General features: G+C 37.5%; 1 protein-coding gene across 1 annotated transcript in view; it reads right to left on the bottom strand.

Moving 5' to 3' along the window:
- The window catches only part of LOC124619947 (genetic suppressor element 1-like), a 345443-nt gene that overhangs the window by 68846 nt on the left and 251098 nt on the right, over positions 1-25499 (bottom strand). Inside the window, exons 3-6 of the mRNA XM_047146610.1 lie at positions 14749-14870; positions 10063-10367; positions 7079-7234; positions 6042-6190 (exon numbers count right to left, since the gene is read on the bottom strand). Coding sequence (XP_047002566.1) covers positions 6042-6190; positions 7079-7234; positions 10063-10367; positions 14749-14870 — 732 coding nt within the window. The remainder of the gene's footprint in view (positions 1-6041; positions 6191-7078; positions 7235-10062; positions 10368-14748; positions 14871-25499) is intronic.

The raw sequence follows: 25499 nt of genomic DNA, 5'->3' as shown, positions 1-25499 counted from the left end.
ATCACAGGTGGTCTATGAAAGTGTCTAAGAACTATTTTTGACCCACCTTTGATGCGTAACTTCACCAAGATTAATTCATACTCTGAATCCATGTTACTCTCATTAGATATTATTGCATTCTTTACTGAAATAAATACACCACCACCAATGGCAACTAACCCATCCTTATCATAAAAATATTAATCTGAATTTAGGATTTCATTGCTATTCACTTTTGGTTTCAAACAACTTTCTGTTCCTAATGGTCTCGGAGCATTATAACCTTCAAATAAGAGATAATAATTATGGGGCCTAACCACAGATGCTCCTAAGTTTGCTAGTATCATATTAACCTCTTCTATTTTTGATCTGCATGGACGAGCGTTCTCTGACAGTAAGGTGACAAATGTATCTTCAGTTTTGGTGGGAAATTCATCTCTGATCCAAAGGGGACTACTCAGTTAAGCAAATGTATACGGAATACGATGGTATCCTCTGGAAAAGGTTAACAGAAACAGAAAACTTGCATCAACAAAGCTTGAACTAATCCTGAACTTTGATAATTGCTTTACTACTGCTCTAGTTTGCTTCATAAAGTTGGAGGACAAAGCTATTTACATTGATTTGTGGGTTCCGTGACAAGTTCAACAACCACATGGGAGCGTCTGTAATGACTGATGGAAACTCTTAAGCAATTATGGCATCCTACTATTTCCATTTTCACTGAGCATGGCAGCAACAATTTTTCACACAAAAAAGAAAAGAATTTAACATTCAACTTCTCACTGATGGACACCATTACAGCAATTACAATAATGAAGTATGATGCAAGAGGAACAAGGTTTCAGACCAATTTTCTTGCTAGACTTAAGCTCAAACAATGATGAAGGAACACAGATGCATGATTAGAATTCATGCCTGGTTGATGATGAGCTCATTACAAATGGAGCACAGGCTCAGAATGTACAATGATTGGCAATGACAGAAAAACTACACCACTTCATTTGGTCAAAGAAATGAAGGTGAACAAACCGTGGATTTCAATTCAATATAATCAAAGAAACAGACATTTCAGAGTACATCCAAATCAGATAATCACTGAAAGTTATTTCAATGTGAGCAGTTGAGGATTCTTGGGGGGGGGGGACCTGAACCAGTAATTCAGTGAATGTAATGTATAATTACATTTTTATTGCTCCTGTCAAATTTTCTGTTTTCATAATGTTAATTCACACAGGGTTTTGAATAACATGTTTATAACTTTCTTGCAATTTACACTTTATGAAACAATGTTCGTGGAGAGAACACTGATGTAATTGACAAAAAAATGATTCTGACATAGCAGTGATCTTCAAATAATGTTTGCAAGCGTTATGTGGTCAACTTTCTTGAGCCATGGGCACCCTAGTCAGAAGGTCTGAACCAGTAAAAATCTGAACAATTCATGGTGCTAGTGCTTCGTTTCCTGCCGATGCCAAGCTCTCTTAGTTTGGTGGCTGAAGGTGATAATTCTTTCAATAGAAGTCGGAAGAAGAAATGACTTCAGGTGAATGTTCACTTGTTTCTTGATAATACCTATACTCTGCAAGCAACCTTACAGTGTGTAGTAAAGGGTGCTTTGTGTAACAGTGTCACTTTCCTCTTTTGCTGTTCCATTCATGTATAGTTTGCGGGAAGACTGATTTAAGCCACTGTGTATGCTCTAATTTCATTAATTTCATCTTCAGAGCAATCTCATGAGATATACTTGGGAGGATGCAGTACAGGGTGTATCAAAAAGAATCATCCGATTTGGCACATCTATGTTCTGAAACTAATTAACATATACAATGAATTTTGTTTTTTGATAGAATGGGAAACTCAAAAAGCTTTTTTTCATATCCCTTCGTAGGTGTTCAATATTCCCCCATTGAGATGCACAGCATGTGTCAATGAAGTATTCAAATTGTTCCAATACTGCAGCCAGCATGTCTTGAGTTACAGCTTCCACAGCTGCTGCTGTGCGCTGTCTCAGTTCATTTATTGTTGTTGGTAACAGAGGCACATAAACAGTCTTTCATAAATCTCCACAAGAAATAGTTACATACAATCAGGTCTGTTGACCTTGGAGGCCAGTAATGTAAAGCTGAATCATCTGCTCCAGTACAAGTGATCCATCGTTCAGTAATCCTCAGATTTCAAAATTCCCACACTTTCAGTAGCCAGTGTGGCAGTGCCCCATTCTGTTGGTAAATGAAGTTGTTCGACTCAGTCTCCAACTGTGGGAAAAGAAAGTTTCCAAGCTTATCAAGGTATGTGCTTCCTGTAACAGTGTTCTCAGAAAAGGAAACTGGACCATATACCTTTTCCTGTAAAACTGCACTAAACACATTAAATTTTGGTGAGTTCCTCTCATGTTGTAGAATTTCATGTGGTTGTTCCATACCCCATATTCTCACATTATGACTGTTCACCTGTCCATTTAAATGGAATGTTGCCTCATCACTAAACACTAAGCGTGAAGAAAACCGTCATCCTCCATCTTGCCAAGAACAAAATTACAGAACTCCACACGTTGTTGTTTGTCACCTTCAGGAAGAGCTTGCAGCAGCTGAATTTTGTACGGTTTCATGTGTAAAAGTCAACACAACACATGCCAGATGAACACTGGGGGCATGTTGAACTGTCGAGCCACATGGTAAATGGATTTCTGCATGATTTCTTTTGAAACTACGGTGGATGCGTTAGACATCTGTGTCAGACACTCATGGACGGCCCGGCGATTTGCCTTTACACAAACAAACTGTTTCTCGGAACTGTTCACGCCATCGTCTAATGCTCTGTGCTGTAGGAGGATCCACACAATACCTAGTACAAAAATCACACTGAACAGTTATTACCGACCCTCACTGCGCAAAATGTAGAACACAAAGTTTTCTGTTGTCCTGACATCAGTTTCATTAGAACTGAAGTGGGGGCACACTGCTGCTACCTAGCATGAACCATGAAAAACTTGAGAGTTTTCTCTTTCCTACAGTACATTGTTCACAAACACATCTTAAATAACATAATAGTTATGATTATTTTTTAAATCTGATGATTCTTTTTGATAGACCCTGTATGTTGGTTGACTCTTCTAGGAATATACACTCTTGGTACTTTAATGGTACACCATACTGAGATGCAGAACACCTCTCCTGCAATGTGTGCCACTGGAGTTGGGTGAGCCTCACCATGACACTTATGTATCAACCTGTAACGAAACTTGTGCTCTGCTTAGGATCTTCTCTATTTCCTCTGCCAACCTTAGCTTTCAATTACTGTGTCCTATGCAAAAAGCAGCATTATTGTGGCCATGTTGTTCCAGTGTTAACTTAGCCATGTGATTAAAATCATATGCAGAGGACATCAACTTTCAGTATTTGTAGTTAATAATATAGTTTTGTTTGTGGTTCACATACACACTGAACACACTGTCACCTGCTAGTATACTGGGACCAGTAGATTTCAACTGACAAAGATACTTCTGTGAACCATTGTGTCAGAAGTTCATTTGTGCATCGTGCAGTGTTGTTTGTAGCTTTGTGTACTGATTGACGAATTGTGTTGTTAACTGTTTCTCTAAGTAGATGTTTAGTGTTCTCTTTCACAGATTTAATATATGAAATATTACAACAATAAATAGGAAAACTTTTTCAATGGAACAGAAAGTGGAATGTCTTAAAAGAATTGATGCATGCTGCAGAGCATTCACAGCGTTAACACAAAGTTTAGGGATATCAATGTCTATGCTAAACACCATAACCAAAAGAAAGACTGTTTCAGATAGCACTTGTAAGTAACAGTGGGTCAAGTTCAAATAACATTAAATATCCCACTTATTCTAAATATGCAGAGCCAGAAAAAAATCACAAACAACAGCATGGTGATGTGCAGAAATGCTATAGCAGTGGTCAATATGCTTGGAACTGAAGACTTCTCTGCATCACAGGGGTGGATAGGAAGGTCCAATAAGTGGTACAATCTGCTGTACAAAGCTGCATGCAGTGAAGGAAACAATTGGAACACAAAAACTTTTAGTGAATGGTAAAAGAACTTGTAAAGCAGTATAGACCTAAGGACATCTTCAACATAGATGAAACTGGTCACTCTTTCAGTGCCCTTCCAAAACAGACGTTTACTTTTGAGGCCAATAATTGCCCCAAGGAAGAAACACAGTAAAGTTTGCCCTACAGCAAGGCACTAACACTGATGGCACTGAAAAATTAAATAGTTTGTGACTGGAAAAAAAGGTGCTACAAAAATGTAAAAACAATGTCCATGAAATACAGTGTCAAAAACAAAGCATGGATGAATCTGAATAATTTGAGAAGCAACCGCATGCCTTGACGCAAGAATGGGAACCTGTAAAAGGAAAATTATCCTGTATATGGATTGTTAACCTGCACATCCAAAAAATATACATTTAAGCAATATACATTTAGAGTTCCTGTCACCAAACTGCACAAACAAATTGCAGCCTTTGGATTTGGGCAAAAATGCCTTCAAAGCCGATTACACGAAAGCCATTGTACATAAATAGTTTGATGGATGCTCCTATGAAGTGCTAATTTTAGATGCTTTGCGATATACTGCCAAAGCAAGAACTGAGACTGAGTGAGTCCACCATCCCCATCTACTTTTGGAAAGTGAGGTACCTTCAGGCAGATGAATGGAACTGATCTGACATACCAGGTCTTGAGTAATAATATGGTACTGGCAGGATTGAAGCTGTGAGGACAGGTTGTGAGTTGTGCTTGGGTAGATCAGTCGATAGAGCACTTGCTTGTGAAAGGCAAAGGTTCCGAGTTCAGGTCTCTGTTGTCAATGCTGAAAGTGTATCTGTTGAAGATAGACTGGCTTTCATATAATAAAAAAAATAAAAGATGACAGTGAAGCAACTCATGGAAATAATAATAGTGGGGTTCCTGCTATTGCAGATGTAAATGCAGCAGTGAAGAGAGTAAAAAAATTATATTAGTGCTGCAAATGTTGATGTCAAAGCTTTACATTGTGTTTATCAACTGGAAAACCTTATTGAATGAAATTCAGAAAACAAAGCAATGCACGATTTAGATTTTTTGCTAAAAAGTAGGACTACAGTACCTATTGTTCATTATGTAAGGCCATCCACGTTAAATGTCAGTATAATAAATAAAATGGCTTATTAGTCTTTACTAAAGATCGTTCTTTAAAAACTACAGCACGATATGGTAATACACCCCCCCCCCCCCCCCCCCCCCCCCAATGTCTTGGTTGTGGTGAGAGTTTGATCTATACTGTAGCCTGATGTCTGGTTTAGGTTTGAAAATGACAAATGCTTGAGAGTTGATGAAGAAAATAAATGTGGACGTGAAATAAGGCTATAGTGACATACTGAACTGTAGCATAGACCAATATCTGTGTTTGCATGTCATATGTAAAGCAATTTGCAGTATTTTACACACTTTTCATTACAAATTCTAAAATGGCTAGGTAAGTTCAGGATGCTATTTTCAGCCACTGATGTTACTTTTCCCAACACTTTAGCAGGACAAATTTCACAAAAAATTACATGTTTTCTAACACTTAAACTGAATATTTTCATAGAACGCAAGCATAAATATGACAACTACCAAATAAGACACCTCACCATCACAAACACTTAAACCAACATGTTGGCTGCTCAGTTTGGTACTATCTGCCTCCCTCCAAAATATGTCCTTTTCAGTGTGATTTGTTGTGCTAAAGTGTCAGGAAGTAGAGGTAAGAGTAGTAGTAGTAGTAGTAGTAGTAGTAGTAGGAGTAGTAGTAGTAGTAGTAGTAAGGAATTAAGGAAGAGGTCAGCTCCTTGAGAAACTTGCACTATTTAAAAAGTAATTTCCCACATTTCATGCTATCCCAAATTTTACATTTTTTTAAATCACTTGAATACTGTAAAACATGGGTTTCACTGAAGTTTGTCCTTTAAAATTTACATACCAATCACAGTTTTGAAATGGAGATACACCTGGTTTTTCAAAACAATTACAATGAAACAAGTCCTCTGTCCCGACTTCCCTCACCTGGAGACTCCTGATGGTGTGAGGGTGAGGCTCTTGGGCTTCTCTTTGCCTTCTCTCTTCTCTCTTTATCCCTTTCCCTCTCTTGTTGTTCCCTTTCACGTTCCTTCTCTTCTTCACGAATTCGCCTGTGTTCTTCCTCCAGTTTCAGTCTGCAAAAATTGTTCGAAACAATCTTTGGAAAAACAAAAAGCTAAAATGTTAAACATCAGGAACTTAAACATTCAAAAAATGACAAGTGTAACATACATTTGCAAATTTGATATATAAAAGAAACCATATAGCCCATAATATTTCTTCTCAGGCTTTGTTTCGTCCATTATAAAATATATATTACAGAAATATAAAAGAAAATAAAAGGAAAAAAAAACCTACACGAGTTCCAGCTTTTATATCACACACCCTTGCTTTGAATTCTATCAAACTACTTAATACATCTGCAGAGTATTGCTAAAATGACAGTCACACTTTTAATAAATCATATAAAAAAAAAAAAAAAGCTATGACAAAAACCAGGATGCAATACCTTTCAAGCCTGCAACAGCAGCAGATATGAAAATTTCACAACCCCGTAACATTACTAGTGTGTCCTGAACAGGAAAATGGAAAAAGCTGTGTTCATATTTTAGTAATTGATTTTCAAATGCTCCTTTTTTAAAGAAGCCAATGATAATTTGTTTAAAAAAACATCAGTTTGGCAGAGGGGGCAACCTTATACCAAAATTACATAAGGTAGGTCAACCAGCAACAATACAAATAAAAGAAAATTTTCAAAGATCCACCACAAAATATTTGATATAACTCAACACCCCCCCCGCCCCCCCCCAAAAAAAAAAAAAAAAAAAAAAAAAAAAAAAAAAAAAAAAAAAAAAAAAAAAAAAAAAAAAAAAAAAAAACACCCCACGAAGTCTTGAGTAGTTTCCTCACTGAATACATACTAAAAAACTTACTTAAAACAGCTGCCTTCCATAGCTAAAACTCTGTAAGTGGAACTTAATAACAGTTCTAAGTTAAAAACCATTAGCAGTAACATATCTCACCGCTCATGCATGCCTGGTGATATAACTCCGAAGGGTGTTGGAAGCATATCAGGAGAATACCGTGGCAGCCCATAAAGGTAGGTTGTAGGGGGTAGAGGTGGAAATAATGGTGAACGTAACATTCCACAACGCTCCAAGCATAGCTGTCCTTCCAGGCTGGAACATAATGAAAAATAAATATGTATTTAAAGTCTATTACATCATATCCTGTGTCATCATAATAAGTACCATCAGTAACATTACCAAAGAATAGCTAATAGATTCGGAATCAGTACTTGGAAAAACTGACAGAGAAATTAATCAAAGGTTGTGTAATGCATAAAAGTATCCTTCTCAATGTTTTTACTGTAATGTACAAATGCTATTGCAACAGCTCTAAAAGCTCCAAAAACCTGTATTAATGCCAGTGTGTGTGTGTGTGTGTGTGTGTGTGTGTGTGTGTGTGTGTGTGTGTGTGGGGGGGGGGGGGGGGGGGGGGGGGGGCCTTTTCTGAAGAAGGCTTGGACCGAAAGCTAAATGTGTAACAGTCTTTTCATTGTGCCTGCCTGAAACTCAATGTGTCATCTTTACAGTGGGTAGCAATCTATCCTTTTCCTAATATTGTTGACATTCCAATCTGGAGTTTTCACACATATTGTCGACATTCCAATCTGGAGTTTTCACATATATTGTCGACATTCAAACCTGGAGTTTTCACATATATTGTCGACATTCAAACCTGGAGTTTTCACACATAATGTTGGACATTTTAAGTTATGGAATAAAGAAAGAAACGAACTCTTATTTCCAATTCTATATGCAACTTACCCACCAATTTCTTTTACGTAAATGTATCTTACTCCCCATGAGATTCTGTACATTTCTCATCACTCATCTATGGCACAGTCAATAACAGGGTGTATATGCAGACAAGAAAAAAGAATTCCCGGATTTCCCGGTTAAAAACGTGCTTCTTCCCACGTCAAAATACCCTTCTTCAAAGGTGAAAAATACACTTTTTCTATGATAAGTGACTTGGAGCTATAAAAATATCAATCCTCTGAATGGTAAAGGTTTTATATACCAGCGTGAAACTTCAGAGAACAAAAACTCGGGGGGGAATTAATTAAGGAAAGATCTGAGATGATATAGTAATATTTGCATACTACTAGAGGTATGCTGCTTATTTTTTATTCGTATTATGAAAGTATAGATCTGAAACATCACATTACTTTATGAAGCACTGAAATCGAGACTGAGATGCACTTATGTAAGCCAGTCATAGCTCATGTCACGTGTTCTCACCAGCCAATGACAGCAGATATTCGGAGCATAGGACACGCTACATACATAGCCAATAGCAACATCACTGTTAAGTAGTGTGAACACACAGAAGTTAATGGCTTAAATTAATGTACACATGTAGCTACAAGAAAAGTTAAACTTTCACATATAACATTGGTCTTTAAGATTAATAAGCTGCAAGAAAATCTGAGCTTTCACTTATAATATTCGTCTTTTTTGCGTGTGTTACACTTTAAGATACATCATACAAAGTGCCAATAAAATTTTCAAAAATGACATTAATATCAGGTCTTTTGGGCTTGAAATTCTTATAAGTGGCTAGTCCTCAATGAAGTAAGTTTTAGGTAAGAGTCAAACGCTCTGTGATTGAAGAAATTCATTGCACATTTACAAATGTAACATAATTCATCTTGTGTAAAAGGAGATTTACTTTGAAACTAACGCTTTTTCAAAGTGCCATCCGCAATATTTTCCCATGACATGTTTCAGTAGTTGCCAGACAGCACCAGAAAATAGGTGTTACTGCGTGTGGGTAGCTACAATGACGTAGCAAGCCCTTATGTTCGTTCATATATAGCATTAAGAGATTTACACGATGTCATAAAAGAATTTTGTAAACCATACTAAAATGCATAATTCAGCTTAAAGTGCACATTCATATGTCCAGATTAACAATGAACTAGGCCTCAACATGGTATTAAGCTTTTCAGTGTGGTTTTCAGGATAAAAATTTTCTTGGAGTACCAACGCTGTATGTTTGCTTCTTTATTATGGCATAACGCCATACATACCAGATGATGAAAATGTGCACTTGAAATTCAGTGAACAGTTGAAACTAGCCAATAGTGCGGAATGAAACACTTCATTCAAATAAATTGGCTGCCTCTGGGGAAAAGATTAATAAAAGCCACATTTATTTAGCAAACCAAGAAAAATAACTTCATTGTTGCGCAAGGCAACTGACCCCCAAAAACGTGCAAAGAAAATGAAATCAGAAAACTGAAATTAATAACATATGTTCGCTTTCCATAATGTTGTGAATGTATTTTAATTGGCTTGAAAGCTCCCAACCACAGAAATCCGTTTTGTTTTCATTTTTCATGTGAGAAGTGTAAATGAAGAGGAAATAGCAAAATCACTAAACGTAAACGTGGCTTATGTGCAGACTAACCCCCTCCCCACTACAAACCGGACTGCTGTGCGCAAGTGCAAATCTGGCAGCTTGGGTGTGCCAGAAAAATTCTCCCTGATAGCATCTGGCTGCTTGTTGCTACTGCTGATACAGCTAACAGCCACACTTCACTTAGCCGGAAGCAGGAAAAGGTACTGCCCATACGCAACTCAACAGTGCACGCATGGGAGCCTGCGAGCACCTGCTCAAATGAACTTAACGTAAACAGTTGTGATTTCATGCTCATCGGAAGCAGTTTATTGTTATGAAGTATTTCACAGTCTTCGTCCTAAAACCTTTGACACACTTTGTTGTTTCAGTTTTTAGCAGTCAAAATTACAAAAATTTAACTGAAGACTAAAACAATGAAAAATTTCTGGGTTTTCCCGTTTTCTCCTGGATGAAAAAATTCCTGGGTTTTTTCCCAAATTTCCCAGTTGTCCCGGAGCATATACATCCTCAATAACTACACATAAAATCACATATGCAAAACAAGTTTTACTTCAATAAATAATTTTATATGCCTTACCCATAGGGGTGCTGCAAATGTGTGGGGTACAGGCCGTGGTGATACTGAGCATATGCTGTTGCAGCAGTAGGATCCAAGGCAAATGCAGCAGGAGGCAGAGGTGGGGGCGGATGTCCAATTCGCGACTCCTCTGGCCGATAAGGCTGGAAACCACTACGTGCCAACATTGGAGCAGCTGAGGACTCGGGAGTAGGTGGAGCGACAGCACTGCTCCCAGCAGCTGTACCTCGACCACCAAAGACTTCCTCTCCTGGTCTTGAGGAGCTACCACGAGATGATCCATGTTGCTCGTGAGATGTGCGTTCCTGCTTGACGGGTGAATAGTTGTATTCAGTTGAAGAATATCATTCAGAACAAAATCACACTAAAACACATCTGTTAGCACAAGTGATATTTAAAGAACAGCTCACTTTTTCTCTCAAGCAGGATCAAGTGAGTACTAACAAACTGAAAATGATAAAACATTCAACAAAGACATTATTTACACATTTTCATTCAGACATTTATATACAACTTCATATCATTCTACCATTCTCTTGCATTCACAAAACCAAAGAAAATTGTGGAATCCAAAATACAAACAGATGTAAGAATATATTTGTGCTTACAGATTTTATCAGTCACACGAATTACTGTACATTTTTAAGCCTCGTGGATGATTTTGAGTTCGCTGATACTGTGTTACCTCAGTTGACTCTAGCTCGTGTGGTTCCGAGTGACACACAGACAAAGAAACAATCTTCCTGATTCTGTGTCTGATTAAATTTTTGATGTTCAGAAATGAAGTTTATGGTTTAATATGTTATCAGAAACAGAGCGGGAGGAGCTAGGAAATCTTTTGTGTACATCTCAAGTATTTGTCTCAAGACGATTCCAGTAAACCATAGAAAACTTAAATCTGGATGGCTGACGAAGAATTGAACCTCAGTTCTACCCTCTACCCTCTGGAACACAAGTCCAGTGTCTTAAACATTGCACAACATCACTCAGTTTTTATGGTTGGAGTTCTATCTGAAACATGTTATGGTATTACTTCATGTTTTGATATCTGAATACACACTCTCCATCTTCTTCATATTTATAATAGTTTCTCTTTTACAAATGATAAGACAGAAAATTTTGACCGCTACCTACCATAAGAATTAATGCTGCCGCTTGATGATGTTGGCTCATAATGCAGTAAGGAAGTGTGTAAACAGACCAGAGACCAAAGGAGAATCATTCTAGCAATGACGTGGGCTGCAAATGGGGAAATCCACTTATGTAAGTGACTGACAAAGGGCATACTGTTACATCCCAGTGCCTGGGAACAAGCATCTCAGAAACATCGAAGTTGATCAGATGTTTGTGCACTACTGTCATAAGCGTCTATGAAAAGTGATTGAACGATAGTGAAACCACGAGTATGCAACAACGTGTTGGACACCCATGCCTCATCACAAAACATGAAGTCAATGGCCTATTAGCTCTGTAAAGCAGGATAGGCAGAGTACAATCCTGGCACAGGCACAAGTGTTTCAGAGCACATCATTTGGTATACACTGCTGAAAACGTGGCTTCACAGATGATGACCTCTAAGTGTTCTCATGTTCATCCAATGACAATGCTAACTGTAACTGCAGTGGAAACAGGATCATTGAGATTGGATAGTGGATAAATGGAAAAGCATCACCTGATCAGAAGGACCACGTTTCGTGTTACACGCGGTCATAACCAGATACACCTTCACCTAAGTGAATGGCTGCTTGAAACCTCCCCTGCACCATTGTTGCAGGCTGGTGAGAGTAGTAGTATGCTATGGGGAACATCTATCTTAGATTCCAAGACACCAGTGTTAGTAGTTAAAGATACCATGGCAGCAGCAAACATTATTGTAGACCAGCTGCAGCCATTCAAGTTTGAGAACTTCCATGATGGTGATGGAATCTTCCACCACAACAACTGTCCGTGCACCATGGCCCGACTCATGTACAGTGGTTGGGGAAGTATGACAGTGAACTCATGCTGATGTCTTCGCCTCCTTATTCACCAGATCTGAATTTGATTGAACACATCTGGGACACTATCACGCGCCAACTCCACGACCATAAACCACCTGCTCATAATTTACAGGAAGTGCATGAACTGTGCATAGACATCGCGTGCCACATATATCCAGAAATGACCTGTGCATAGACATATGGTGTCACATATACCCAGAAATCTTGCAAGGATTTGACAAAAATATGTGCCTTGTGAACTCATTGGAGAACAGCATTTCAAAGGTAGACCAACACACTATTCCACAAGTGATCATAATGTTTTGGCCCATCAGCTGATGCAAGTTGAGAAATATGGCATGGAACTTTTAGAACTGAATTACAAATAATAATAATAATAACAATAATAGAGGATATTGGGAAAGAAAGTGTAAATGTGACAAGGAATTTACAGATATATGTGAAACATAGGATACATGATGTAAGAGGAAGAAGAAGAAGAAGAAGTGAAGTTGCCCACTACGAAGAAAATTTATACGAAACAGTTTTTATGTAGTTGCCTCTTTTTTTTCTCTCATTGATCTGATGGATGGACACACAAGAACAACATGCAAATTAAGTGGTACACTTATCAATACATTTGAGATATTGAAGATCTATCAACCAGGATATATCTTGATGGATGGTGGAAAATATGATATGTGAAGAAGAAGAAGAAGAAGAAGGAGGAGAAGAAGAAGAAGAAGAGGAAGAAGAAGTGAAGTTGCCAGAATGGATGAGTAGGTAATCTACTGGGCTCAGCTTCTAAGTTAAGATATATTCATGACTAATTCCAGAAGACAATTTTTTAAGTGTGTGATTACAAGAAGCACATGTGCCCGCACCAGAGGGTTTTGCATATTGTACTTCATATGTTGTACTCTTGGCGTAAGTGGTATGTGAAACGCTCTTGCACAGTGTGTCATTATCAATATCTGGAAATTGTACAGCTCTATCAGACCAACTGAATCATCCAACCACTTGATGGTATTCTGTTCATCTCTTTGAGCACAGAACCCCAATACACCTTGATACATACCTCAAACAACTAAATATTAGCCAAGAGGAGGAGTCATTTTTGTCTTTCTGTTCACATTCATGAAACTGATGACAATAACTGTACAATACGTAATCAGATCTGAAAATGAAGAGAGAAGAAATCAGCTGTGTCGTTGAAAGAGAGACCATCCTGGCATCTGCCTAGAATGATTTACGGAAACCACAGAAAATGTCAATAAGGGTGGTAAGACTGGGAATGAAAGTACGTTTGTATAAAATAAGAGAAAAAAATTATGGTCCCTCAGCGAGCTGCTCTCTCACAATGAAGGTAATATTTAAATGAAACCGGTTGCAATCACCCCCAGCCCTACTGCTTTCAAAGGCTCCCAAACAAATGCAGCCCATTGATAACTTACTTATTTTTGTTTTCTAGTACTCACTTCATGTCATCTGTGTAAAACCTGCACTCCAGGGAGGAGCCAAGTTGCTCAAATAGCTTTCACAGCCTCTGTCCTCACAAATGGCTCAAAAGTAAACCGCAATGTCTTGAATATCAGATTGTAACTATTCACGCGTTCTCACTGTTAATTTGTGGTAAAATATTGTTAAAACTATAAATTGTAAACCTTTCATTGTTGGAATCAATTGATTGGATTATCAATAAGAGCTTATTCATGAAGACTTCAACAGGATCAATGAATCATTGATGTGACATACGTATAGAAAATATAAATGATTAGAGATGAAAAACAGATACAAATGCTCGACGGCACCACCTGAGCAGCATACAAGCCTGGTAAGTACTGTGTCGACCAACTGTAGTACGTTGGTCTTGTTTTTTATATGTACTTTGTCATACATTAAAATAGTGTTAGAATTATTAGTAAGCAACATGATTCATTCCAGTGAGATGCCCATATATTGTGATTGGTCATGATTTGTCAACAGATAAATCAGCTGGACCTGGAACTGTTGGGTTCATCAAAAACATGTGAGAGTCACACTGCTTGCCAACACAAAATGATACCACATAATTAACCACACACTGAAAACTGTTATGAATCATCAGCTTGCATTAATAGGGATTTTCATTTCATGAAACTCCTTCTCATAAAAATATAATGTCATTACTGAGATCAGGAAGTTATACCCGTTGCTATGAACAGTAAGCACTCCCACCAACAACTGTTATTGTACATACATCATTGCTGGCTTGATTTGGGCCCTTTCTAGAGCTATGCTGTAATATCATAACTTCATGCATATAACTAAGAAAATCAAAAGGCTTTCTCACAGCACAGCTGATATGTTAGCAGATCACATAAAGAGCACTGTGTATGCAGTCCTCGTAACACCTCTAGCAATCAAAAGTAACAAACTTGAGACCTGCATTGAAGCAGCCAGATAGGAAATGAGAAAAAGTTCAATTTTACTTAGACTGGATTCTGCAAGTAGCTCTTTCTTTTACGGCAGAGCAAATAGTCATTAAAACACAGATTTCGAGCCAGTTATTTGGCTGCTCCAGTTTAAAAGAATCTAAGGAAAAGCTATAAAAATGATTAAAAAATTAAAATTTGATGGTTGTGATACTTCCACACACAAATAAATACTTCTGGTTCTTCCTGGTGACTAACCGTGAATATTATTGCAATGCATAATGTTAACTTACCTTACGGCTGTCTTGCGAAGTGGTTCCCAATGTGGGAGAAGTTCCTCTAACAAGGGGTGGCGGACCCCGGCTCTTGGGCGAAACTTGTCTGGTTGGTGGTGGCTCCCCCTCACATTCACGTTCTGCGTCAGAGAAATATTATTTGTTCTGCACTACAGTCAAGATTAAGTGAAAGCATTACCTAAGCTGTTAATTATCAGGATTCAACGGTGCAAAATAATGGGATCATCTGATCACATACACTGCATAATGAATAGTAAATTCAAAATGGTTCAAATGGCTCTGAGCACTATGGGACTTAACTTCTGAGGTCATCAGTCCCCTAGAACTACTTAAACTTAACTAACCCAAGGACATCACACACATTCATGCCCGAGGCAGGATTCGAACCTGCGACCGTAGCGGTCACGCGGTTCCAGACTGTAGCGCCTGGAACCGCTCGGCCACTTCGGCCGGTGAATAGTAAATTCAAATTTATGTTCACCAAACAAATGAAAAATATGATGGCTCAAATACAAGGTAGCATAAATTACAGGCGGAATGTGCAAATGAGCATTAGAAAGTAAATTTGAATTCACAGTTCCTTTATGTTTTCAACAATTTCAGGTATAAAATAAATAAGTAAATAAATAAATTCACGAGGAAAAATACTGCTGATAGTATTTTTTACGAATGTCAACATGAACTGCAAACTGAAGACCCAGCCAGTTACAAGAACAGTTAGTGTTGAAAATAAGCAGCCCTTATACATCACTAAATAGTATCTAAGAAAAACAGTCTCATCAATGTTATTCCATGTGACTGACGTATCTGCAACAATTCTAAAGCTAGATTGTAAGTTTCTCAACTTTTGTAATTAGTTGAGACAAACTTCTCCCAGGACCAGCTAATTTAGCCTGTTTAACGTAGCCTAGTGGGTACAATACCAGTCTCCAGCCCTGGGGGTTCTGGGTTCAAACTTGGGTAGTGACAGGGATTTTTTCTTATTCCAGTCCCTCCAGAATGGCATCATGTTCACCCAACCGGTGTTAAAAGGAGTACCAGTGTTCCAGGAGGAAATAAGTGGCTGGGGTGAGGGACCCAGCACCCCTCATCCTTTTGAAGTCCTGGTGGATAGATGGGCAGCAGTCAATCCAATAGTCTGCATACAGAATTACGTAATTGCCAACATCCCCCCCCCCCCCCCCCAAAAGGCATACACACTCCATTTTCCAAGTTTTACACTAAAAAGAATATTACCCTACATTTTGTAAATAAAAAATGGACTGAACTCTTTAGAGCACCTATCTTATTTTACAATATCAAAAGAGCAGACGACTCCAATGTGCAGTACACATAATCCGCATGACAGAGACTCGACTTTCTAAATAAGCTTTCGCTGCCCATATTACAATAAAAGGACCCCTTAATAAGCAAGAAACAGATGGGAAGACAATGCAATGAAAGATGATGAAGCTACAAATGTAACCAACTGGGAGGCAACAGCAACACACACAATGCAATAGAGACCAAATGTTAATGCAGAGCATGGTCTGCAAAACTGGTGACCACTGGATAAGTAGTATCTAACTTATTTTATTTTATTTTTAATTCAATGTACCTCCTCTTTCTTTAACTAACACACTGCTATCTGCATTTTTGAGTCCATCAGAAACAGAGATCGGAAACTTATTTTTGATAAGTCTCACAGTAATCAAACTCGAGTTTTAACTGATTCCTTAAATTTTGAAGATTATACTCCTTTGCACTCTTGTTGGACTAAATATGCCTAAAAGGCATGATGGATCAACTCTAAACCAAATTATTGATCAAGAGCTAATTTGCATTTGATATTATACACTCGCAACCTTATAAAGGTAACAACCATTGCTGAGGCAACTTTCTTCCTGTTTCTGGGATGTCTTTTGCTTTCCCTGGGTACTTCTAGTTACTGAAGTTCGTTCCATCTGAATGCATAATGATATATAAACACAACTGAGAAATTAACCATAATTTGTGCAAATATTCTGTGCAGATAACCCATAGGAATCATTCATTCACTGTGTTCAGTAGCAGAAATGTGAGAATTCACTCACGAGAATAATGTAAGAAGTTGTGATAATAAAATCAGCAATTGTTAATCCCGTTGACTTTAAAGTGCAAGGTGTGATTTACTTGCTCTAAGTGAAGAACATCTGCATGACTGCTAGGTATATTGTTGATGATTGTTTCATTCTGTATCAGCTGTCATGTGGTATTACTGTATTAACCCCTTTAGTTAGCTAGTTCTGTTACATGATCCATGGATCATTTTGCACAATATATCATAATTATGTAGAACGAGCCATTTTACATTCACATCACAAATTAATTTGTAAATATGGTTGAATTCGCAACACTTCTGAAATATTTCTAAGGCATACAGACATGAGTTACTAATTCCTACCCACCATCTTTTACACATTGCAGTAATAGAAACTTTTTTGTGGAACAGCAGGAGCTCTCAAGGAGAAACTTTCTCATTTTGTTATCAAATTTTACTTTGCTTTCTGTCAGACATTTTATATCACTGGGTAAGTGATCAAAAATTTTTGTTGCAGCAGTGTGCATCCCTTTTTGTGCTAAACACAGGCTTAATGAGGAGTAATGAAAGTCATTTTTTCCTTCTGGCTCTGTAATTATGTACCTCATTGTTCCTTTTCAACTGTAATGCATTATTTACAGTGAACTTCGTGAGGGAATAAATGCACTGTGAAGCAATAGTCAGAATGCCCTACTCCTTAAACAGGTGTCTAAAAGATGATCAGGGGTGAACACCACATATCCTTACAACACATTTTTGTGCAATGAAGACTTACTTTCTTAAAGACAAGTTACCACAGAACATTATTCCATATGGCACTATTGAGTGAATACATGCAAAATATGTTAACTAACTCTCCCCAACATTTTCAATGATTCTATGCACAAATGTAGCTGAATGAAGTTTCTGTAGGAGTTCCAAAACGCATATTTTTCCAATTTAAATTCTCATCAATACGGACACCTAAGAACTTCCAAGTTTCCACCCTATTTATTATTTCCTCACCATGTGTTACACTTATCATTGATGTAGTACATTGCAAAGGGACACCCTCCTCTAGCATTACTTTTTCTCAACAGAAGAAGTCGATGCCACTACTAATTTTTGAATTTTGAACAGGTCAATATTATCTCACCAGTTTTTCTACACAATTCCATATGATTTTATGCACAATGTGTTATATTTCAAACTAAAATCTATAAAAAGAAATTACTTTATTTAGGTTGAAACAATCGATATATACTAGCTCTGTATGTACAGTTAATTTTTTTTTTTTTTTTTTTTTTTTTTTTTTTTTAGAAAATTTTGAAATTATGAAATATTTGGCACGCTTAAAATTTCCATTATTAATTACACAATTTGATAGTATTTATTATGTTTATTTCTGGATTCATTTACAAAATAATAACATAAACTACTACAAATTCATTTGTCACGAAAGATTGTAAACCCTTGGGAATATTGTTATTACCGCAGAGTGAAGTAGTAGTGGGTACGCCTCTGATGTGAATGGAGGTGTTTTTGTATTTTGGAAGAACAATGTAATTTCGGCTTTGTTAACATGAAAATTCTAGAGAGAGAGAGAGAGAGAGAGAGAGAGAGAGAGAGAGAGAGAGAGAGAGAGAGAGAGAGAGAAATGTGAGAGAACATCAATTTGGAACCATGAGAAACTAAAATGTCAAAATTTTCAGATTCAAGAACCAGCCATTCGACATGAAGAATTGGAGCAACTACAAGAAAATTAGAAAAAAAAAGTTATTGTAAATCTTACTCCTCTCATATTTTTGAGAAAGAGAGACTTTACTGTCAACAATAGTAGAGGCATCAACAAATTGTGGGAGGGGAAGATAAGAACCTGTAGATGTGCAGAACTTAATATGTTGTGACTTTTTAAAATTGTGGGTGAGACCATTCACAGAAAATAGTCAATTATACTTTTAAGAACTCTGTTTACTATTTCTTCTGTTTTTATGTGTATGCTTGGACTGATTAAAATACTAGCATCGTTTGCAAAAAAAAGAACTAATTCTGTTTGTTGTATACTAGATGAAAGATCGTTTACATATGTGAGGAACAGATGTTGGTAAAAATGTATTCACAGTGAAATTTATGTAATATGGCTTATAGACATCATCTATAACAGTTAGTCTTTCTTTGATTCTCTTCCTGCTCATTCATTAATGGATGCTGACAAACACACGAGGCATTTGTATTCTATGAACTGCAGTATGTAGTGGCTTTCTGTACTTTCTATTCTATGAACTGCAGTATGCAGTGGCTTTCTGTACTTTCTACTCTATGAACTGCAGTATGTAGTGGCTTTCTGTACTTGAAAGTCATGTCCACTGCTTTATGTTACCTAACCAAGATATTCTTCATCACCCGTTTCTTCCATTATCCTTGACCTCTCCTTCTCCATGTAAGTACATAATTTGGTATTCCATAATGTATGTCTTAGGTAAACAGGGTTTCTTCTTTTAAACATCGTTAACATTTACTGTGGTTTGTGTACTGTTGCAACACTTTCTTGCTAGTTATTCTTGTTGATCATTGATCACAGTGTTTCAAGCACTAAAAAGCAAATTTGCATTTAAAAGGCCTTGAGCTTCTTTGTTGTTGGCATATTTGGTGCCCATCCTCCAGAACCGTACGTAAGTACAGACCAGCTATAGCAATTTACAAATCAAACTAAGGTTTATGTCTAGGTCTGTACTTGCAAGAAATTTCTTGAATTTTATCGAAACATTACTAGCATTTTCTATGTGAATTATCTCCACTCTTCACAGTGCCGTGTTACAAGGTACTCAAACTTGTCTACTCCACATATTAAGGAGTCACAGATCTGCATTTGTAAAAGAGTCTGGCTGTTGCGTGACAATCATAAACTGCACATTTTTGGTGCTGATATTCAGACCTAGACTACTGCTGTAATCTCCTATTATGTTGACAAGCTGTAAAAAATCATCTTAATTATCAGCAGTCAATATTATATGCCAGCATACCTAATGTTGTTGATGAAGACTGCACTAATATTTATGTCTTTCATTGTATCACTATCAAAGATAATCCCTGGATACAAACTGAATAACTGGGATGACAGAACACATCCTATTCAGACTCCTCTACAGATATTAATGAAGTCAGTGACCTCGTTATCAAACTTAATCTGTGGTCTCTGATTCTGATGTAAATTAACTATATAGCTGTTGTCTTTCTGATCCTTGTCCATTCTTTTGAGAATTTCCCAAGTTTATGATGTTGTACTCTATCGATGGCCGAGATTTTTAACCTGATCATTTCAGTTTTGCAACAGAACTTGTACTGCTTCTTTTCTATCACAACCCAAACTGCTCCCAACCAACTAACTTCACACATATTTTCATACAACTTTTGATGAATGGCTTTCAGAAATATTTTTAAGGAATGGATCATGAGATTATTTTGCACATTTTCGGTAATGGTATGACAGTTGATAATAGCTACTAGGTGGAGTAATGACATGTATCATAAATTTTGTAAAAAAGTTTGTGTAAGACTCTGATGCCTTCTTCATCAAGGCATATACTGAGTTCCACTGGATTTCCACAGGGCCCTGTTTTTTTTATTGGTTTTTGAGTTTTAGATGGGTTTCTTGATTTCTTCTTCCATAAGCGGATCTGCTACATCATCATTTCTAGAAATCTCAACATGCAGTCTGTCCGAAAAGATTTTCCTAATACAGTCCTCTTGCATCTCTTTCCTCTCAGTTATATCAAAAACTGTTTTATTATCTCTGCTGAGACCGTTTTGTTCTATGTATACCAGCAGTTTCTTCTAATCTTTTTCGTAGAGTTAAAATCATCATGTCAGTATTACGAAAAGGAGACTGCTATTCACCATGTATACGAGACACTGACTCGCAATTGGGTACAACACAATGACTGCTATACATTTGAGCTCTTGGACAAAAGATCTCAGCTTCAAGTATACTCCATCATCAGATAAACTTACTCCACTGGTCACTTAGAAGAATTTGGTTGCTATAGGCAAAGTTGCTGAAGCAATCCAATCTGTCACACATCATGATACACAGCAGTAATCTTGGGCCAGCCAGAGTGTTCAGTTACTACAATTCTACAATACAATTTTGAAGAGAGCATATTATCTACTTGAATGATCAAATGCTAAATTGTACAATTTATTGCAAAGAAATTATCAAGGAACTCTATCTCTCTCCTCACCCCTACCACCTCCCACACTCCCACTGTCTACGTGCTGCAATAAGGCCATAAACCCAACCACCCAGGACACCTCATTGTGGCTGGTTACTGCACCTCTGCCGAGAGAATTTCTGCTCTCACAGACCAACACCTTCACCCGGTTACCCATAACCAATCCTCCTATACAAAAAAAAAACATCAAACATTGCCTCCACAGACTCTCCATAGTTCCTGTTTCTTTACCACTGCATCCTGCTCATCACTATTCTGCCACCTCCCTCTACACTGACTTCCCTAATGTCCTTGGCCTTGCCACTACTGAACACCTTTACCAGTGCCCAATTGATTCCCAGCCTACAACCGCCCTTTTGGTCACAATGACCAAGTATACCCTCACCAATTATTACTCCACCTTTGATGGCATCATCTGCAATCAAATCTGTGGAACAGCAATGGGCACCCGCATGGCATCATCCCATGTAAAACTACTCATGGACAATTTAGAGGAATCCTTCCTAACCACAAGAACTCCAAAGCCCTCACCTGGTTCAGATTCACTTATGACAGTTTCAAAATCTGGACTGAGGATGAGGACACCCTATCGATATTCTCCACCATTCACTTCACCTGGTCGTTCTCTTCTCAGCAAGCCACCTTCCTCGATGTTGACATCCACCTCAAAGATAACTCTATCAGTATCTCCCATCTGTATCAAACCTACCAACCACCAGCAACACCCTCACTTCGAAAGCTGCCACCCATTCCACACCAAGAAGTCCCTCCCATACGGTCTTGGCAATTGCAGCCGCCCCGTCAGTAGTGATGAGCAATCCATATCAAAATATACTATGGGTCTCACTGAGGTCTTAACAGACTAAAATTACCATCCCAAACTTCTATGGAAACATATTTCCCATGCAAGCGGCGGGATCAGCTCCAGGTGGTAATTTCATCTTCTTCAAGGAAAAAATATTGTTTAACAAAGCACCTAGCATAAAGCACATGTTGGTATATAGATTATTCGTATAATTTTGAAATACATCCCTCTTGGTTTTTGAAAATTTTTGAACACATTCTAAGTTGATTTCTGAACGAACCATATGCTGATATTTCAATGTGTGTGTATGTACATCATGTCACTGCCAGACGAGTCCCAATCACATCAAGAAATAAATAACTTTCCCAAGGACAAGAGGGAATGGGGCTATATGAGGTGAGCCGAATTAACCCCAACACTTGAATACCAATCGCTGTTTGTGTATGTGGTATAATGAGTGTATGAATGATAAGTGTTGTTATAATTAATAGCGAAATTCATAGATTCAGGTTACCAGAGTGGAAATAAATTACTAACAGGAATAACAGGTAAGAAAGATTACGGTACATATTATCTTCTTGATGTAGCTATGAAAATGAAATTTTTACAGAAAATTTTTGCTGTTGTACAGTCCCCAGTTAGCGGCCGCTTAACGAAAACGCTTAGAACGAAAAAAATATTTTTTTTTAACATTTTCGGATTTTTATCTCATTATAAAATTTGCAATTTTCCGAATAAAAAGATATATATATCACTTATAAACTCAAGTGTGAAGTATTTTAAAACAAAGTGTTTTTAAGAAACGTGGGTTTCATGGTAATCGATTTTTGAATAAAGGGAACCATTGTGGTCCACATGTGGCGTGTGAAGTTACAGACAATGAAATACAGGCAAACTTGTCAGTACCTAGAGAAACACCCATTAGTGCTTCGAAGATTATAATAAAACTTTGTGAGGCACCATTTTCTCAAAACGAAACTGATGTAAATGGTAGGTTCGGTTACATTCTGATAGATTTACACATCCTAACAAGGGCGTTAGGTGGATGTGTGTGTTGTACGATATGTGGAGGGCCAGTTAGTTTACATGAAGACAGTGAGGTATCAAATGGACTAGCCAGGAAACTTATCATTAATTGTGCCAGCTGTAAATATACTCATTCATTTTGGAAGTCTGATAAGTGTAAAGATAATTATTTTGAAGTAAATGTCAGGTGGTTTCATGGACTGAGAGCTATTGGCAAAGGACACACTGCAGCAGAAACAATGTGTGCCGTGATGAATATGCCACACCCACCTTGTAAAATCGACAAGTACGCAAAATTTATCGGAGCTGCTGTGGAAACTGCTGCATGAGAGTCAATGAAAGGTGCTGCAAACGAATCTTTTGGAATAAATGATGGTATGACTGACATACCAGTAGCTTTTGATGGCACTTGGCAGAATCACAGCTACAGTTCTAAGAATTCTGTTGCCACTGTGACCAGTGTGGAAAGGTAATACATTTCCAGATTTTAATCAAACATTTGTTATAAGTGTAAATCAGGGAATGAAGAAGGGCATATTTGTGAGAGACATCATGAAGGAACATGTGGAGGTATGGAGGCATCTGCAGCTATTTAAATTTTTATTCAATCTGTGAATGAAAGGGGAGTGTGTTACACTAAGTTCTTAGGAGATGGAGACTCAAAAGCATATAACAGTGTAGGAGCCGCTCAGCCTTATGGTGTAAAGATTATCACAAAACTTGAATGTGTTCGTCATGCCCAGAAGAGGATGGGAACCAGGTTGAGGAAGTTGAAACAAAGTTTGAGAGACAAGAAACTTTCTGATGGTAAAACCACAAGAGAGAGGCTGACAGACAAAATGATTGATAGAAATAATACTGAGGATTTGTTGAAAATGAAGCAAGCAGTATGGGCTACCTTCTTCCACAGACTGTCAATTGATGAAAAACCGGTACACCACATTTGCCCTCCTGGACCTGATTCGTGGTGTAATTATCACAATGCCCATTACTCAAACAGTTCATACAGCCATAAACATTCAATCCAGCAGCAGTCATGGATGTCATAAAACCTATTTACAGAGACCTGCAAATCCTGAATTACTAAAGAAGTGTCTGTGTAGTCACACTCAAAATCCGAATGAGTCGTTCAGTAATCATATGTACTCGCTTACCAAAATATGTTTTTGTTGGAATGAGGACACTAATGTGGGGGGCCAGGGACGCTGTCATTGCTTTTAATGATGGCAACATCAGTAGGATGAAAGTGCTACAGCATATAGGAATTAATCCTGGAGCAAACTGCATCAGAGAACTTGAACGGATGGACAAGGTTTGCATTGATAAAGTACAGTTTGCAGCACTGTTTGCCACTATGGGAACAAGAAAGAAGAAAAGAAGTAAATATCTTGGAAAAAGATCAAGAGGATGATATACAGTATGGCGCAGGGTGCTTCAGAATGAGTAAAAATATAAAATTAACCATAAGTTAAATGAGTTACAGTCTTTTGAAACTTTATAAGCCGTTGCTGAAAATTTACATTTTCTGTTGCATTTTTCCCTAAATCTCAGAAACCACTTCTGAGTAGAGTAGTCAAATTTTCAGGGAGTAATAATGTACAAAAAAAAAGTACACAAAATTTTTAAAAAATTGTATTTCCAAAAACAGTGGCTAAAATGCAATTATTGTAGTTCAGTAGACTCAGAACATAACGTTTAATGTCCTGTAAAACTTTCACGTCAATGGCTACAGTGGTTCCTGAAATGCAGAGAAGCCAAGTCACCAAATGCAACATTGTCGGGATAGTGCGTTCCGCCTCCCTTTAAGCTCTATCCTCAGAAAAGTGTGGAAAAAAAAACGTTATATAAATAAGTAATAATGCCTAACCAGAGAATAAATGCATGGTAACTAAACCGGTGAGTTTGGAAGGGTTAGTTAAGTAAACCAGAGAACAAGTTTTGACAATGGTAGGAATAGTTACATAATTAGTGACAACAAGACTGTTTATTACAACGAGGAAGGAGAACAACGGGGACATCACACAAATTATTTAGAAGATTATGACAATTCCGGATTTATATAAAACTTTAACACTACTACTAGTTCTCGATCTCGTGCTTGAGAAACTGGAGCACATGAATGAAATAGGAAACTATTTCCTAACCTAAAAATTTTTGCTTGTAGTAGGACTAATAGGCATTGGTATTAGTACTTCATGAATTACATTTGTCATGGTATTTATGTAAATGACATAGATAAAAATGACCATTGCGTCAAAACAGTCTCACTTATTTGGCATATGTTACAATTGCTCCAATATTTGAAAGGCCTATTTTGTTTGATCTAGCAGACAATGACAAAACAGAAATACTAAAATTGAGAAACCACATCAGTTTTGGGTATTATCTGTATTAAAAGCTTCTGGAGTATTAGACAATGACATTTTGATTTTTTGTGTAGCAAAACGTTTTGACGAACTTTGACGAGGTAATAGATTCTTTCGCAGAAAGGAAAGCATGCCAAGTAAAGCTGTAGCAAGATTAGAGAGAAAGAATGCTGGGACCTAAAGATTGAAGAAATGTGTACTGTCCTGCTTCTCTCTCGTCTTTACTGGTTTTGTTTCCTATATTTAATTTTATGTCACACAAAAGAAAAAGTTATTAGCTA

Source organism: Schistocerca americana, chromosome 6 (assembly GCF_021461395.2).
Source record: "Schistocerca americana isolate TAMUIC-IGC-003095 chromosome 6, iqSchAmer2.1, whole genome shotgun sequence".
NCBI lineage: Eukaryota > Metazoa > Arthropoda > Insecta > Orthoptera > Acrididae > Schistocerca > Schistocerca americana.
Note: the sequence above shows the minus strand (reverse complement) of the source record. Positions and strands in the feature narration are given on the sequence as shown.